Source organism: Cavia porcellus, unplaced genomic scaffold (assembly GCF_034190915.1).
Source record: "Cavia porcellus strain 051 isolate PalLab524CR breed Dunkin Hartley unplaced genomic scaffold, mCavPor4.1 scaffold_21, whole genome shotgun sequence".
In the NCBI taxonomy this organism is placed as follows: Eukaryota; Metazoa; Chordata; class Mammalia; order Rodentia; family Caviidae; genus Cavia; species Cavia porcellus.
In genome coordinates this window covers 37,288,020-37,304,803 of record NW_026947504.1, presented here as the reverse complement: position 1 = coordinate 37,304,803, position 16,784 = coordinate 37,288,020, and the positions used below count along the sequence as shown (strand labels likewise).

Sequence of the window (16,784 nt, the reverse complement as noted above, 5' to 3'; positions counted from 1 at the left end):
AATCTTCAAAAACTTAAAAGGTAAAATACATTAATACCAACCTTTAACTTCATCCAACTGACTGGTGTATAGAAGCTTATTTGCTTGATTATATTTTTCAAACAACCGCCAAAATACAGAGTCCTTAGAACACAATTCAGTCACAGTGTTCTTCAAGGCTTCCAAGTGCACCAAAGCTGACAGGATAGAATCTAACCAGCAGAGCGCATTAGTGTTTCTCCACTGGACACATGAAGTCTGGCAAAAGGAAAATGTTCTCTTGCATGTCGCTCCAAATCCAGATGTGCCTCCTTTACTGGGAGAAGAAACTCCCCCAGCCCCAGGAACATCGGCTGCAGCAGGACCCGCAGCGGCCACATCGCGGTCAGCAGCGTCCATAGCCTCACTCTGTCCTGAGCAATCAGCGGTCCTCGCTGAATTATGCTGGTGACCACCGTGCAGCACATTTGATGAGCTTTTATTAGATTCTTCTCCATTATGTCCGTTATTTAAGATTTGTTTATCGTCAGTAAAAATATGAGTTCTAGTCTTTTTAGACTTTGCTAAAAGAGATAAATCTTCACAGTTGGTTTCTAAGATCTTTCTTTTTTGAGGCTTATTTGGAGTGTGACAATCTTCTGAATCAGGAGAAATTAAGTTATTAAGTGATTTAGAGCCCAAAGGATAGATGCACTAGGAAGAAAAAACAACAATTATGAAAATTAAAGAAATTCTAATAAGCTCATTTTATTTTACAGTTCCTGTGCCATAAAAACACATAAAATTTGAAGGTCTGACATTAATGACTATTCATTAGCCTAAATTTGGAAGAATTAGAGCCAACCAAAATTTGACTGCCTAAAATATTTTTTCTAGTTAATCTGAATAATCAAGGATTTAATCTAGATTAGAATATACTAACAAGAAAAGAGCAATTTGTTTTCCCTATATTCTGAAACTGAACATGAATCTGAGAACATCGCTATTTTGTACCTTTATTGGGTTTAGAATCAAATTGAATTTTAATGTCCTTATCAAATCTTACTACGCATTAACACAATTGCAACCAAATATAAAAATGTACACAAATCAGTGAATTTTTCCTAACTCTGAAAATTACCAAAATATTCTAAAAAGGAAATTCAAGAACCTATATATACTACGAAATGCCTTCATTTAAAATACACCTTCTATACAGGTACGGTAGACTGCCTACTAGGCCTCCAGTGAACCAAAGGACCACTCTCTCCTTGTAATTCATGCCCTTATGGTCACTCTCCTACAGACAAGGCTCAGCCATGCGACCTTTTTTTTTTTTTTTTTTTGGTACCAGGGATCAAACTCATGACCTTGAGCTTGCCAGGCAGGTGTTTGTGCCACTGAGCTAAATCCCCAGCCTCAGTGCAACAGAACACAGGACACAGCCCTGTTTGACAGAACACAGGACGCACATGGATGCTTGATAAAGGCTGGCTCAAGCAGTTGAGAGGCTGAAGCAGGATGATTACTGTGAGTTCAGGGTTTGCCTGGCCTGCAAAGTGAGTCCAAAGCCAGCCTGAACTTCACAGTGAGGGCATGTCTTTAAAAAAAAGGACTGGCTCAATGAGATTGTCCTCCTAAAACTCACCTTCCAGCTCCAGCTATCACATTGCAAAGCCCAATTAGCCTCATTAAAAGAACTAAGATTTCCAACTGACTGCCTAACTGAGCACCCAGAGAGCAGCCAGCACTGTCTACCAGACACACAGGTATCTCAACTGTTGCAGCAGACATTCTACAAGGGCTAAGAGTCACCTGCCAGACCCACAAAATCAGGAAAATAACCACTTGGTTTTGAGGTGATTCACAGCCAGAGACATGTGAAATACACTAATTTCTCTTATTTAGGTGCTTCTGTAAGTGAATACTACTTTAAAATACTATATTTATGAAATTTTTAGTATATATGGAACTAGGTATAGACTGTATCTGTGAGAATGTTAAGGAAACGAGCCCGCCAAGTAAAAGTACTGCATGATTTCATTAATATAAAAAGATTGGCTTTTTATATTAATGAGTATGTGACACTCATCAGCAGATCAGTCCACTGATGCCTTTACAGCTAAATGTGATGTTGGGGCTGCAGCCTGGCTGGAGATGCTTTACTGGCACGTGACCAGAAAACCCCCATTAATATAAAAAGATATGACACGGAGCAGTCATACACAGAAACAATCTAGCAGGGTTGCCAAGGGCAGCATGAGGGTACCTGGACACAGCACCTCCGTGCTGCTAGCTGAAAGCAGCTCTAGAACATAACCAATACTCCTAAAGTACTCTTTAAAGTGGGTAAAATAAGTTGCTGCATTTTTTGCCACAATTTTTTTTTAAAAACTAAAGGACCGGAAACAAGCAGAGCCAACAGCAGATGCCCGTAATCCTAGCATTCTAGAAGGCTGAGGACGAACGATGCCAAGTCTGAGCCCAGCCAGGCCAACTGAACAAGACTACCTGCTCTCAAAATAGCAAAACAATAAAAAACACAGAATGGCTAGAGATGCAGGTCACCCCAAAAGCTCTGGGTTCTAAAAGCCTTGAGTGGTTTCCTTAAATGCTTTTGTAGAGTTTTATTTTTATCTTTTCATGTTTTTGACTTTAGTTTCTATTTTATTTATAGTGAACATCAATCTTTTTTAACTAGAATACAGCTTTTTAGCCTATCCTTTAAGAAAGTTTAAAGAAGATACAGAGCAGTAATACTTTAGCTCAGATAACCATCTAAACCGAATGCGTCTTTCTCTGATTTTTTGGAGAGTGGCTTAAATAAATTTGTTTTTATTCTTACAGAAAACAAATAAGGCCAAACACTATTTCAAGAAAAAAGGCAAACTCTGCAGACAACTGAAAGTTCTAATTTGGTATTAATTTTGAAGAGCTGCTCTGAATACAGTATTATGTGATTTTTTTAAAGCAAAAATTATACATATTAAATTGTAGTTTTAATATAAAAATTGGATTGCCACACGGTTCTTTCCAATTTATTGCGAATGAAAGCAAAATATTTAGTGAACTCCAAGTTTTACAACCGGAAATCAATCATTCATTCGATCCATGGATCTTATAGACCAAGGATTAGCACAATTGACCTATGCTGGAAAATAAGTATTTTGGGCTTCATGCGCTATATAGTCTCAGTCACAAATAATTCTGCTGTTTTAGTGGAAAAGCAGCCATGAAGGATATAGAAATAATTGGGTATGGCCACATTGCAGTAAATCTTTATGGACACTAGTATTTGAATTTCATAAATTTCATTTGTTATCAAAGAGCACGTTTTACTTTTTTCCAATCATTTATAAAACTCATTTTACTTTTGCATCAAAGAGTGCTGATCCTTGCTGTAAGCCAATCTTTTTATAAAGAACACTATTGCTGTTAGGAAAATGTTTTAAATTTTAGATTAATAAATTACTCATTTTTTTAACATTAGCAAACTACAAATTGAAATTTTTTTTTTCACTTACAAAAGAATCCTTCAAACACTTAATTGCAAATAACACATCCAACTTTCACTGCCAAAATCTATCTCTTGAGAACAGGAACAACTGTATTCTTACAGTCCTTGGTTAAAGAACTCTACTAAATATTACAAGAACTCCTGCTCAAGGCAGGACAGGAGTTTTTTCACCTAAATCAATGGACTCCACATTCAGGATACGGTTTAGCTAGACTGGCAATAAACTAGTCTCTCTGATTCAGTTCTATTATGCTTTCTATGTAGATGTCCTCCCAAGCCTCACGTGCTCATTGGTGGAGCGTCTGGGAGGTGACTGGATCATGAGTATGTGACACTCATCAGCAGATCAGTCCACTGATGCCTTTACAGCTAAATGTGATGTTGGGGCTGCAGCCTGGCTGGAGATGCTTTACTGGCACGTGACCAGAAAACCCTCCTTCCCTCCCTCCTCCTCGATTTTTCTCTGCTTTCTGCTACCAGGCTATGACTTCTTCCTCCTCTCTCAGACCTCTCTACCATGCTGGCCTGCTTTGGAGCCAGCATACTATAGACTGAAACTTCCACACACTGCAAGTCAAAATAAAACTTTCTTCCTCAGTTATGGTGTCAGGTATTTTGTCCCAGTAATGAGAACATAACTAAGCCAAGTTCTTACCCATTTACAGATTGGACCCCGCAGTCATGGTGATTCTTTTAACCCATAAATCAGACGGCATCAGTGCTCTTCAGCCAATGTTTCTGCTCTGATTCCTCACCTTGTCCAGAATTAAAGTCAAGAAACCTTACTGTGGTAAGACCTGACTTGGGTCAGCTCTCCAGTTACCTTTCTGACCCAGCGTCCCTTACTCTGCTTTGTACTCCAACAGTGCCACTGGTTTCACTGCCAACAGCACAAAGGTAACAAGCAGCTTCTCTACTCGCAGAGCCTTCACTGTGCTACTTCTCCCCCTGCCTGGAAGACAGCTCTCCTGCTCTCAAAGGCCTTTCCTCAATTTCACTCTCTCAGTGACGCATTCTGCTTACCACTTCGTTTATAACTGCAAAGTCCTGACACTCTAGTGGCCATTGACTGATTTTTCTCCACAATACTTTCTATCATCTGAGGGGAAAAAAATGGCGCTATTTATTAACTTCATGGTCTTTTCTACTTTAGAACATAACCTTCTTAAAAGTGAGTCATTTTGTTTTATTCATCATTGGACTGAGAATAGTGTCAATAATAGTGACATACTGAATAAATGCATAAATGTCTTCTTTCAAATTAGACCCACAAAGTATTTAACAACAGCCCTGTAATTTAGTCTAATATTTTCCAAATTAGTTAGTCATCAGACTCATCCTTTAAAAGTAAAAATCTACAGAACTCTATCAATTCCCTGAGTGCTAAGGCCAGAAATACTTTAGTGCACTCCAGGGGATCCTAAGGAGCTGCTCCCTTCACTGGAGGTTTTTTCACTTGAAAAATGCCTATCTTGCAAAGGTTTAAGAATTAAACATGCACAAAAGTTTCATGAACCATTAAGTATAATAAAATGTTGAGTGCTGCAGAATTAAATGACCTATATAAAATAACACAAGCAGAAACAATTTACTGTAATTAACTCTAAAAGATACTTACAGTCTTTTAAGTATACAGTACTTAGCACAAAATATACAGTGTCTTTAGACTAACCAGTTTCTAAGATTTTTCAATCGGTCCCAAAGTTAATAAATAAACCAAAGCAAGGAGAGAGTGTTATAGGCTAAAACCTAACAACCCTCACAAAATTTCAAAAACAAAAAAAATATACCAACTCAGGAAATCAAATGTTAAAAATAAACTTTAAACTGTATACCAACTGGATTTACTGTATCAAATTATTTATTAAAAATCTATATAAGAAATACAGAATGAGTAAAAATATAAATGAACGAAACAGCAAAAGGTTAAAACCTATATACTATGTACAATAATAATTTACCTGTAGATCCTCACACAAAAAGATAGATTCTTGAAAACTAATTCGGTAAGTCTTTAAGGCTTTTAACTTTCCCTTTGCTTTACAAGCAGGGCAATAGCCATCTGATGTAATTTTAGCTGAATCATAATTCTAAAAGAGAAATAAAGTGTATTAAAATACAAACATACCTAAACACATCTAGTTACAAAAGGTTAAACAAAAAGGTAACCAGAAAAAAATTACAATTTTCAACAACCGTTCTGGCAAGACTACAAATGGCAAATAAAACAAATGCATATAACATTTTAAATACAGCTATTATTAAAAAAAGATAAACATTTAAGGTTTAAGTGAAAACACAGCATCAATTTTATTTGCAAGAAAAAAATTAACATCAAGTCCTAGGCAAACAAATGTTCCATGTTCTCAAATAGGAAACCGTAAGGTCTATGCTCTATTTCTACTTCCACATATTAATAAAATACAAAGAGGTAAACAATCTTTCGCCTTGCTGTAAGATTTCCGTGAAGATACACCATTTTTGGAATCGATAAAATTAAAACCAATTTTAAATCTCAAAAATACAAAGGGGAGAAAAAACTTTGCACTGAGGCAAGAAATAAGTTCACTAACTTTTCCCAAATACCCCACCACGGGGAGTGAAGATATCCCTATATCAGGCCCTTGTCCAATCACTGGCAAACCATTTCCAATCTTCGAAGAATCCATCATTCCGAGTCTTTGGCTAATTTATGTCACTTGAAACATGTCAATATCACTAAGGATTTTTCAATGAACCCTGGAAAAAAAAAGTCAAAACAATTAAATAAAAATCCTATTTAAAAGAAACTTACGTTATTTTATAAAAGAAATGTATTTTAATGTATGTCCCATGATAGCCATATCCTAGAATTATGATCTTGAAACTGAAATACCTAAACTTATTTATATATTTAGCAAATAACAGGAAAAAGGTAGAAGAAACTAGTCATAGCTTTTATTTTCAGCTGTAAGCAAATTAAACAAAATTTGTAATATGGGGAGTTACTAAGTATTTAAGCAAACTATACTGACCAGAGTTTGAAAAACCTACATTTTTAAGTGTCTATGCACAATTAAAAATCAAACATGTCCACATTATCATGAAAAAAATACCCCAAACCTCCCAGATTCATTGTTTTATTACTTAACAGGGATAAAAGAACCAATGAACCACATGTATCATACATTTCTATTTTTAATCAATCCTTCACCAACTAAGAATTTTGTTTTGTTTTGAGACAGGATTGTGCTACACAGGCCAGGCTGCCCTGGAACCACAACAATCCTGCCTCAGCCTCCTTACAGGTGTGTACCATTATGGCTGAGAACGTTACTTTTTAAAAGTTGCCAACACCAATTAATGTTTCTGTAACTAATTTTCACTAGAACAAAACATATAATCAGTGCCATAGTACAAATTACACATGGCAAGCTTGTGTAAGTCCTGTGAAGCAAAACCATATCCAGTGGTCAAAATTACAAGACATAGATAGGTACGAGGAAAATGCTGCTAAAAGCAATTGAAATATGAATTTAAAATACAGCAAAATCACATGTAAGAATCCTTTAAGCAGAAGAAATTATTACTTAGCAAAGACACTGTAAAAGCTTCACACGTAACTCTTTCCAAAACCTAAAAATCTATCATTCTACAACAACCATGTTCTGGGATTCAGTGGCTCATCAGCTCACTTTGAAAAGCTAGTTACACTAGTCCGTTCTAGCTAAATAACTTCACACATCCTTCAAGTCAAGGAATAATTTCAAAAATAAAACTTCTTTTAAAAAAAAGCAGCATCAACGAATCTTAATTTCCAGTTCCTGAAGAAATAATCATAAGATTGGGCTTCTCAACTACACCACCACACTTCTGGGATCAGATGGTTTTTTGCTGTAAAAACTATCCTGTGCATTGCAGAATGTGGAGGAGCATCGCTGACCTCTCTCCACCAAAAAAGTCTCCAAACACTGCCAAAATGCCCCTGGGGAGGCAAAATTATCTGACTGAGGATTGCCTTGAGGGTAGAGTATTTTTCATTTTTAGGCTTCTCAAAGACAAGGTCTTAGCTCTTCGAGCTTTGCGCTCCACCACCTTATCATCTTTGGCTGCTTCTATTTGTAATTTATTTATAGGATTTACAGGATATTGGAAAGTCAAATGTATACGGTTTCAAAATAGTAAAAGCATGAGATTTGTACGTGTCTGAGTCCAAAAATTATCCATAAAACTGGTCTAAAAATTAAATGAGTTAATGCTCAACAACTGATACATAATAATTAAAGCTACCACTTAGTATTAATGCTATACATTATGTAAGCCATACACAGTGCACCTTGTATCATTCTGCACCATTCTCAAAAGAGAATCGGTTATGTATTTCAAATAATTTCTGATAAAAATTTCCATCTGCCTGGAGGATCCAGGTGGTTCTGTTTCTCCCTCAATTATATGAGTTAAACACAAGACGCCTTCAAAACTGCCCTCCTGATTGCACCACCACCGTTTCAATGGAAACATCAGGTAGAAACAGAAAATTCACAAAAAGAAAAAACACAACCAAAAGCTACCTAGGTCTTCTGTCAAACACAAAAATCCTGGGATGATTCTTACATTGAATATATCCCTAAGTAACTGCCTTCACTGTCTTCCCTTCAAAAATAACCTGCTCCCGGGTCCCTGTATCTCAACATAACATTGGTATCTCCAGCCTTTCAAACACAAAACTAACAAGTTTGAATCCTTCTCTGCTCTCGTTTCCCTCTTTTTCCGCAGTAAGTCATCAAATTTTGTCAACAGCTCTTTTGAAAATGCTTCCTCTCTTTCCATTCCCTCCCGACTCCATATCGCTGTCAAACGAATGATACTGCTCTCCAAAAAACAAGCTTGAGTCTATCTCTGCTCAATTTAAAAAGCACCTCTTTATCTGAGCCTGTTTTTAGGGAGAGTCCATCCAAAACAGCTCAGTAGTACTATGACCTAAGGTTCACTGCACGATGAGACCAACCCAGTGTTTTATCTTTCACACCCAGCATCTTTCCTCTTACACCTTTTCAAGACTTCTGCAAGCCCCGATCCCCTAACTAGCATGGGGAGTTACAGTTACAGCTGTAGCAGAGATGGCCCCGGGAATTAGGAAAATGGGGAAACCCAGAGAAATAGCTGCTCGCAGAAAAGGCCTTGGCCCTTCGAGCTTTGCCCTCTGAGCTCCAAAACCAAGCAGACCCTGCACACGAGGCGTCCGGGCGAAGCCAACGCTGGAGAAGCGGCCCGGCGGGATACCGATCTCCAGCTGCGCCCACTCCGGCCGGGCAGGACCGAGAGACAGGAGTTTAAAAATCCAAGCCCGGACAGCCGAGAGGCTGAGCCCCTTATGCCTACCCATCTCCACGCTGCTCGGGAGAGGGAAACCAACTCTGGTTTCTCTTCAGTGTTTACCTCCCTGCACCCGGACGGACCTGCACCCCCAATCCCGCCACCCGCCCGCAGGACACCCAACCAGTCCGCTTTTCCCCATCTCGAGCGCCGATGGAAACGACTCCCTCTTCCCCTTACCTGCGCTGAGCGCTCCCCTTCTTCGTACCGGGTCCGCCCGAACTCCAGTTCCAGCCTGCGCGCCACACCAAGTAGCAACGTTCAACCCACGTTCCCCTCGGACTACTCCTCCCCCATCGCAGCTCCGCTGTGAAAACAACTTCCGGTTGGAGCCTCCCACAAAAGAGTCCCCCATGCCACTGCTAACCGGACTTGAAAGGATGCAGGCATGGCGGGGAAGGCGAAGACCGGAGCGCTTCCGGCCGGGCTCCGCAGAGGCGTGGCTTCCTATCTCGCAGCCTCAGCCTCAGTTTCAACCGCGATAACTAAATCAGGGCGGAGCCGCTTCGCGTGAGGGGCTGGTTTTGGGGAGGCGACGTTTCTGGAAGCTGCTGGAAAACGCTTGAGTGACGGAGAGGACGCTGGCGTCAGGGGGTGGGGCGTGGTAAAACTAGTGCGCGGCACGGTGCGGAGGGATTACGCCGCTGAGGTAAAGAGACCGGGGGTGGTCTCTTTGCAGTCTGGGGCTCGAGACCCCAGGTGGGGCGCTCAGGGTCCCGCAGCCACCCGTAGGGTGCAATCCGAGCAGAAAGGGGCCGCCTTGGAGGCGCGACTTTAGGCGCCCTAGCCCGCTCCTAAAGCCTTGGTGAGAGCCTGGTGCTCAGTGCGTGTTCACAGAGGGTCACCACACACGGACCCTCCTTTCTCTACACCCCAGGTTTTAGGCCAGGGACTTTTCTGCCAGGATTCTGAGGTGATTCTCCTTTCCTTGCTCCCTGATCTTCTGACGGTAAGGAGAGTCACGGCAGCGCAGGCAGTTGGCTCTCCATAACCCGTTCTGGTACCGAGCAGCCGATCTGCCCTTGCTGCGCGCTTTTCCGCTGCCCTGCCCTGTGTGAACTTCCGGCAAAGGGGAGTTGTCATTTTAGTTGGTAAGTTTTAAGACTGCTTCTGTAGGTTGGTCATGTGGTTTAAAGGACATCGTGACTGCTGCTGCTGTGTCTGAGTCTGCATTCTAATTTTTGAAAGCAACTTATTCCAGAAGTTCTTTGGGACCAATTGTTTCAGTGTGTTAGGGTATCAATTTCGTGGTTTCTCACAGTTTCTTTGCAGAGGAACCACGGTTGGCATTTTAGACTGTGCTTTGAGTTTTGGGGAGAATCTGGATTTTTGCTTTTGATTTTTAGCATCCTTAAATGATTCTGGAATAATCCGGTAACTGATAGGGTGATACGGAGGAACAAAGTTACGTGTTATTCTCACGTGAAAAAGGATTTTAGTTTGTAGTACTTCTGGGTGATCAAGAAATCCAACAGTTTGTTGGGAGCTTTTTTTTTTTTCTTCTAGAAAAAAATAATTGGTTTTTGCTTATTTTTGTACTGCTACTTTTATCAACTTACTGATATATTTGTATACGTTTAATTAGGCTTTATTTTTTGAATTATGAAAATTTGAGAACTAGTACTTCCTCTTGACATAGCCAAACTTGGTTTTTTCTTGTACACCATTATTATTTACATTTTTACAATGGAATACACCTTTTCTGTGATTAACACTGAATACTAACTAACTTAAGCGGGACGGCACAATTGGCAGAGTTAAAATGTGGCCAAAATTTTAAGATTGCAAAGCAACATCCCTAATTTTAAAAACCAAATATTGTCTTTTGGTGCAAATTCATAGTCTTCTATTGCAAATTTTATTTCTCCGACACACACCCCCAGCCGCTACCCACCATGGAATAATGAAAAGAACAAAACAGAAATGAGGTTTGGTTTGTGGAGAGAAAGGAAAAAAGATTTTAGTTTGTGCTGCTTTGACTGGTAGTTCTTTGCATTGTGAAAAACAAGAAAAATCTTTAGAGAAAGATTCTAATATAGGAGATCAGGAAAAGTTTAGTACTAGATGGTAAGAGTGTCAAATTAACAAAATTGTATACAATTACCAGAATATTTTAAATTCCTTTCCTATGTACAGAGATCCTGGAGTAGAATCCCCTCCCAGTTGATTAAAGCTCATTGCTTCCACTGTTTTGTCAGCATTATGAGACAGAAATTCTGTTTGCTTATTTCCATTTGTATACTCATTTATTAAAAGGAAGTCTTTAACCTTAATTTATCTGTTAAACTATAAACTAATGAATACACTACAAAAGGAGTACAATGCCATGCAGGCTTGCTTTCTTTCATTTTCTCTTCTCATGCTGTCAGCTCTTGCAAGATTGAATTCCTTAACCAGAACAAAAATCTGTGGTTCAAACTTGATACACAAGCTGCCTGCTATGATTACTTCTCATCAGAAAGATGGAGCTGAAGAAACTAGTGATTCTTTTTTGCAGCACCCACTTGAGTACAGTCTACAATCCCTTATCTAAAGCTAACATTCAGAAAGCTTGGCCATCCAGATTTTTTCAGTTTGTAGACAAAATTCATTTGGTAGCAAAATATAACCTGAACTAATGTATATGTGATGAACTACGTGTAGTCTTCATACCATATGTTTTGCTGAAACCAAGGTTTGATTATGGAGTGCTGCTGTTGGCTACTGTTATATGGGATATTATAATTGGTTTGCGTACCTTCTAACATTTTTAAAATTCCAAACAATTCTTATTCCTAAAACATCCAATGCCAGGCCTGGTGGTGCATACCTGTAATCCCAACATGCCTATAATCCCAGCGTGGGCTATAAAATGAGTTCAAGGCCAACCTGAACCCTAGAGCGAGACCTTCTCAAAACAGATAATAAATAAATAAAGCACATTCCACACTTGGGCTTTAGTTAAGGGGTTAATGACCTACATTAATATTTTTGGCAATAAACTTGTGGTAGACATTTGTATATTTAAAAAAATTAACATGAGACATTTTATTCTTGCACTCAGTGAATTTATGATTCAGAAAATGCATTTATTTGTAAGTATAACCATGTAGTGATCCAAACAAGACTATGACAGTAGTCCCAGGGATTAAGGTAGTTTTCATATTGTGTACTAAAATTTATAGACAGAATATGATAGCTAATATTGTAGCCTAAATAAACTTGGTTCCATTTTTCCCACACAAAATGAGGAAATAATATGATAAAGAGTCCTAGACATCAAAATATTCCAGAAATTTCTTCTGCTGTGTGATTTGTCACAAGCCACTGAATTTCAAAAACATTAGTTTACACATCTATAAAATGGGAAGTTTAGAAGAGATTGATATCTTGAGGACCTTTGTAGTTTAAACATTCTGACTACAGGTATTAACTCTTAGAATTACCACTTACTTTTAAAAAATGTTTTCCACTAAGGACATGTTTCCATTTCATCTCAAACTGCTACATGCTGATTTAAATTGTTCTTTTCTTTTTAGTATACACATGGTTCAGAAATCAAAAAATGAACACTGAAAAATTACTGCCACATTTGTACCTCAGTTGCCAGATTTCGTATCTAGTTCTGGGAAGCAACAAGGGCTAATGGTTGTGTATATTTTTTTAAGTGTATGTACAAGCAAATGAGTAGTATCAATGTGTTTTATTTTTCTCCTTTTAAACAAATGGTACACATGTGCACACTTTACATACCTTATTTATTCACTCAAATTATTCTGTATTTTGTAAGGGTTATCCCTTTTATGGCTGCATGATACTCCATTGCAGCTCTGTGGCATTATTTCATCAGTCTGGTCTTTTGGATGTTCAAAGTTTGTTTTTTTCAGCTCTTTATTAAAAGTGCTGTGTAACAAATAACTTTTCATCTTTTCACCCTATGTCAGTGTATTCATTTATGCAGTGGCCCATATGACCCCTAGGCCAGTATAATAGTATAGAGTCAATAACCTATTTGATTCTAAAATAAGTATAAAGATACAAGTCCCATCACTTGAACCACTGTTTCTTCTTTAGAGGCTAAGAGGAAGCAGGTGGGATGTTTAGGGATGCCATTGTTTAGGGATGAACATTACACTAAATAAACATCAATATTTAAACATCAAAATCACATAGTAGGTGGGGTATGGTGGTATATCCTAGCGCTTGGGAGGCTGAGGTAAGAACTGCTACAAATTTGAGGCCAGCCTGAACTACATAGCAAGTCTGTCTCAAAATCATAGAAAAACAAAATTTACAGTGACAGTCACGAAAACAGACTGATTTTATAACAAATTACTGATTCTATACTCATGCTTATTCTAGGGTATAATCTATTTAAGCTGTTGTTTTTCTTTTTAATTTCTTTCTTTTTTTTTTTTTTTTTTTTTTTTTTTTTTTGTCTTTTCCTTTTTATCAGTACCGAGGATTGAATTCACGACCGCCTGCTTGCAAGGCAGGTGCTTATGCCACTGGGCTAAATCCCCAGCCCCTCTTTTTAATTTCTTGCCTAGCATCTAGTTAAATTGTAAGAGCAGTTGTGACTCCATTTTGTTTTAGGCCCCATTTTAGCTTGTACTTAAACTTTACTTAACCTCACTCCCAAAGACTCCCCTCCCATCCAATTAACCATAAAACCCACAAAAGGAGGCACAGTTTTAGCACACAATGGTTGCAATGACTGTTGCCTACATCCAGTGTAACAAACAGCAGATGTTTGAAAAGAGTTTTGTAAGGGTCTTGGGACATGATATAGCGCCATATGGTTGCTCTGGAAACTGAAGAACTTGTGGTCTTGAAAAAGTATAAAAATCCTGAAAGAACAAGGACTGAGGGTCAACAGCTTCAGCTCCTTGCTGTTCTGTCATCCACCAGCTACCAATAAAACTTACTTCTTTCTTGATTCTCAGCCTCCTGTGAGTGTGTCTCATGATCTAGCTATAACATTTTGGAGACCCCAGTGAGATTCTCTCATGGCAAAAGCTCTTGGATTGAGGGGTCCCTGGGCCTCCTTGTCTTAACAGTTGATCTTCCTGTGAAATTAACCTTGGCTGATTTCACCTGCCTCCTGAGACTAGTGTATCTGGACACCATGGCTGTGAGACAGAAACAGCTGTCTCATTTGGTTTCATTTTAGCATTTGCTTGAGCTTGTTCGGGGACTTGTTATTTTGTGCTAGCAGTTGGTTTAGCCTGGCCATTGGATGGGGTGCTTGCTAAGGTCTCAATGTGGCCAAATGTTTGGTCAGAGTTTGCCTCTGAATTGCCTAAATTAGCAGCTATGGTGCTTATCATTTCCCGGGATTGTTTGTCTTTTTTGTATGTCTGTGTTATCTCCCCAGATGGCACCCATGATTCCAGGTCATAGCCAGATCTGCCACCTGGCTTGCACTTTTGATGTTTGACCTGCTCCTACCATTCCTGCTCCTTGCTGCCCTGCACTTGGAGAAATTGAAGCTTGTCTGCAATACACTGTTTTCCAATTTCGTGAGCCTCCAACTCTTGTTTGTGTTTTTGACTGTGTAGAGAAAAGAGAATTTGCTGAGATAAGCTGTTGTTCTTCTGTGTCCACAATGGGCTCTGCAGGCAGCAAGCTGACTGTTTTAGATTGTGTGTTCAAAAATTTTGACAGGTTTCTCAGCAGCACAATGCCTGCCTGGCAAGCACAAGGTCCTGAGTTTGATTCCCAATACAAAAATAATAATAATAATAATAATTTCTTACAGGTTTAAGGGTGATTATAGGGTTAAATGAGGAAAGATCTGGACTCTATGTGAACTGGAATGGCCAGCTCTCCATGTTGGCCTTCAGAGGGGATGGTCAACCCCCAAATAACTGGTAAGGTGTGGAGTATTATCATTGGGAATCCAGGGCATCCAGATCAATTTCCATATGTTGATTCCTATTACATGCCATTCAAATGTTGTCCTACTGGCTCACAACATGTCTTTGGGGACTTCTTGAGCAGTCTTTGGTGATTTAAGGGAGTGTTCTGATGTAAATCCCTCTGTATTACTCCCAGCTCCTGAGGAGAATGAGCCCCTTTCTCTAGCTCCTTCAACACTGCCTCTACCCTGTTGACCACCTCACTGTCATCCCTACCAACAGCCCTCCCCAGGGTACATAACAGAGTCCACCTCTCAGAGTGAGGGACTCTTCATGCCAGATACTGATGAATGGCAAAACACACTCTGTGCAATCACAAGACAGCCTATGAGTGGGGGTTCTTCTCCAACTGGGAAGGTGTCTTCCTCAGCTCCCATCCCAGTTTTGCTTCTCCAGCAGATGGCAGTGCCTGGGCAGAGAGGCACAATTCAGTACATTTTTGTGTATGATCCTTTTAGTACTAAAACTTCCCTTTATCAGAACAACCCTGATCTCTGATGAGCCTCTTAGAGTCAGTGTTCAAACCACATCACCCCAATTGGGACGACTGTCAACAGTTGCTGTTTGCCTTATTTTCCTCAGAGGGGAGAGAGGATTTGGAAAACTGCCGAAGATAATGTAAGAGCAAAAGCCAGGGGAATGGAACAAGAGCAGGCAGCAGAAATGAAGTGTGTTTTACCTCATCACTAAATTGGTACCTAAATACTGCCCTGGGAGCCCAAAATCTAGCTGTCCACCACAAGGATTTGATGAAAGGGTTCCATGCGGCTCCCTGTCATCTTACAAACCTTCATAAAGTGGTAGAAGTGTGTCAGAGAACTAATGAAAGTCCCTCCACAATTCTTGAGTGCCTCCTGGGGCTTATTGGACATACATTCCATTTGATCCCAAGATAGCTAAGATGCCAGAATGATAAATATGTCATTTGTTGCCCAGTCAACATACGCCACAAATTACAGAAGCTAGATGGGTTTGTAGTGATGCTATGGCTCGGTTGAAGTGGCTCAGAAAATATAATAGACTGAGTTCATTGAGGGTAAAAGTTTGTGCTAGTATTGTTTGGACAATTAAATGTAGACATCTTGTACTCTTTTTTTGAAGATAATACACAATGTAAATACCATTTTTATCCCCTAATTATTGTTTTGAAATTCTAATTTTTTTCTCTTTAAAATAGATTTGAAAAAGAAAATAGAGAAATGGAAACTACAGGAAGAACCAACAAAGGTATTGCTGGTAGCTTATAAGAGAGAAATGGCTCCGTCAGGGATTAGAGGAAAGAGGGACAAAGGAAAATGGTCTCAATGAGGAGGGAGATGCCCTCCATTAGATCCAAATCATTGTGCCTATTATAAGGAAATGGGGCATCTTAAGCAACAGTGCCCAAAGCTGCTATAGAAGTAGAAAACGAAAGTGTTTGTGATGGATCACAGAAGTTTCAAAATGATGGGGGCATGGGTCTCTGTTGCTCAGCTCCAGGGAACCCATGCTAACCACAAATGTAGGGGAAAAAAACCTATAAAGTTCTTGGTAGACACTAGTGCGAATGTATCTGTAGTGATCAACTGGTAACTCCACTCATAAGTAGAAAAATACAAGTATAGGGAACAACTGGCCAATCTTCAACTGTCAGTGGATGCAATCATGGATGCAGCTGAATCTAGCATTTGTGATTGGTTTGTTTTTCTAGCGCTCTGATTGGTGGTGTGAATGCAACAGCCATCTTGGGTGGAGCCAGTGTACAGTGTAATGATGGGAAGAAGGTATCTCTCTCTCTCTCTCCCTGGTTCACTCTTGCTGTTTACTATGGCCCCACTGTGCCACCCTGCCACTTGGAGCCAGCTGAGTATGAAATGAAACCTCCAAACTGTAAGAAATGCACTGTTCCTTAACTAATTTTGGGTGTCAGGTATTTTGTCTCAGCAACAAGAAAAAGTAACCAAGACATCAACTTATACATTTTGTGAACTATAACAGATTTCAGCTTGGACAAATGCTTAGTCATCCTTTAATGCTTATGCCTAACTGTTCTCGCTCCATCCTGGGCTGAGACC

The 16,784-nt window shown here is 39.4% G+C and overlaps 1 protein-coding gene and 1 long non-coding RNA gene across 5 annotated transcripts in view; one reads left to right on the top strand and one right to left on the bottom strand.

Annotated features, from left to right (window-relative positions):
- Uspl1 (ubiquitin specific peptidase like 1) overlaps positions 1-9,336 on the bottom strand; it is a 33,800-nt gene extending 24,464 nt beyond the window's left edge. The window contains exons 1-4 of one of the 4 annotated variants that reach the window (XM_063232575.1): positions 9,011-9,336; positions 6,049-6,214; positions 5,437-5,565; positions 42-672 (exon numbers count right to left, since the gene is read on the bottom strand). In XM_063232575.1, coding sequence (XP_063088645.1) covers positions 42-672; positions 5,437-5,565; positions 6,049-6,147 — 859 coding nt within the window. In that variant the 5' untranslated portion in view covers positions 6,148-6,214; positions 9,011-9,336. The remainder of the gene's footprint in view (positions 1-41; positions 673-5,436; positions 5,566-6,048; positions 6,215-9,010) is intronic. The other 3 variants (XM_063232574.1, XM_063232577.1, XM_063232576.1) reach the window with 3 other exon arrangements.
- LOC134471968 (uncharacterized) overlaps positions 9,302-16,784 on the top strand; it is an 86,013-nt gene continuing 78,530 nt past the window's right edge. The window contains exon 1 of the long non-coding RNA XR_010041756.1: positions 9,302-15,957. This is a non-coding gene — a long non-coding RNA (uncharacterized LOC134471968). The remainder of the gene's footprint in view (positions 15,958-16,784) is intronic.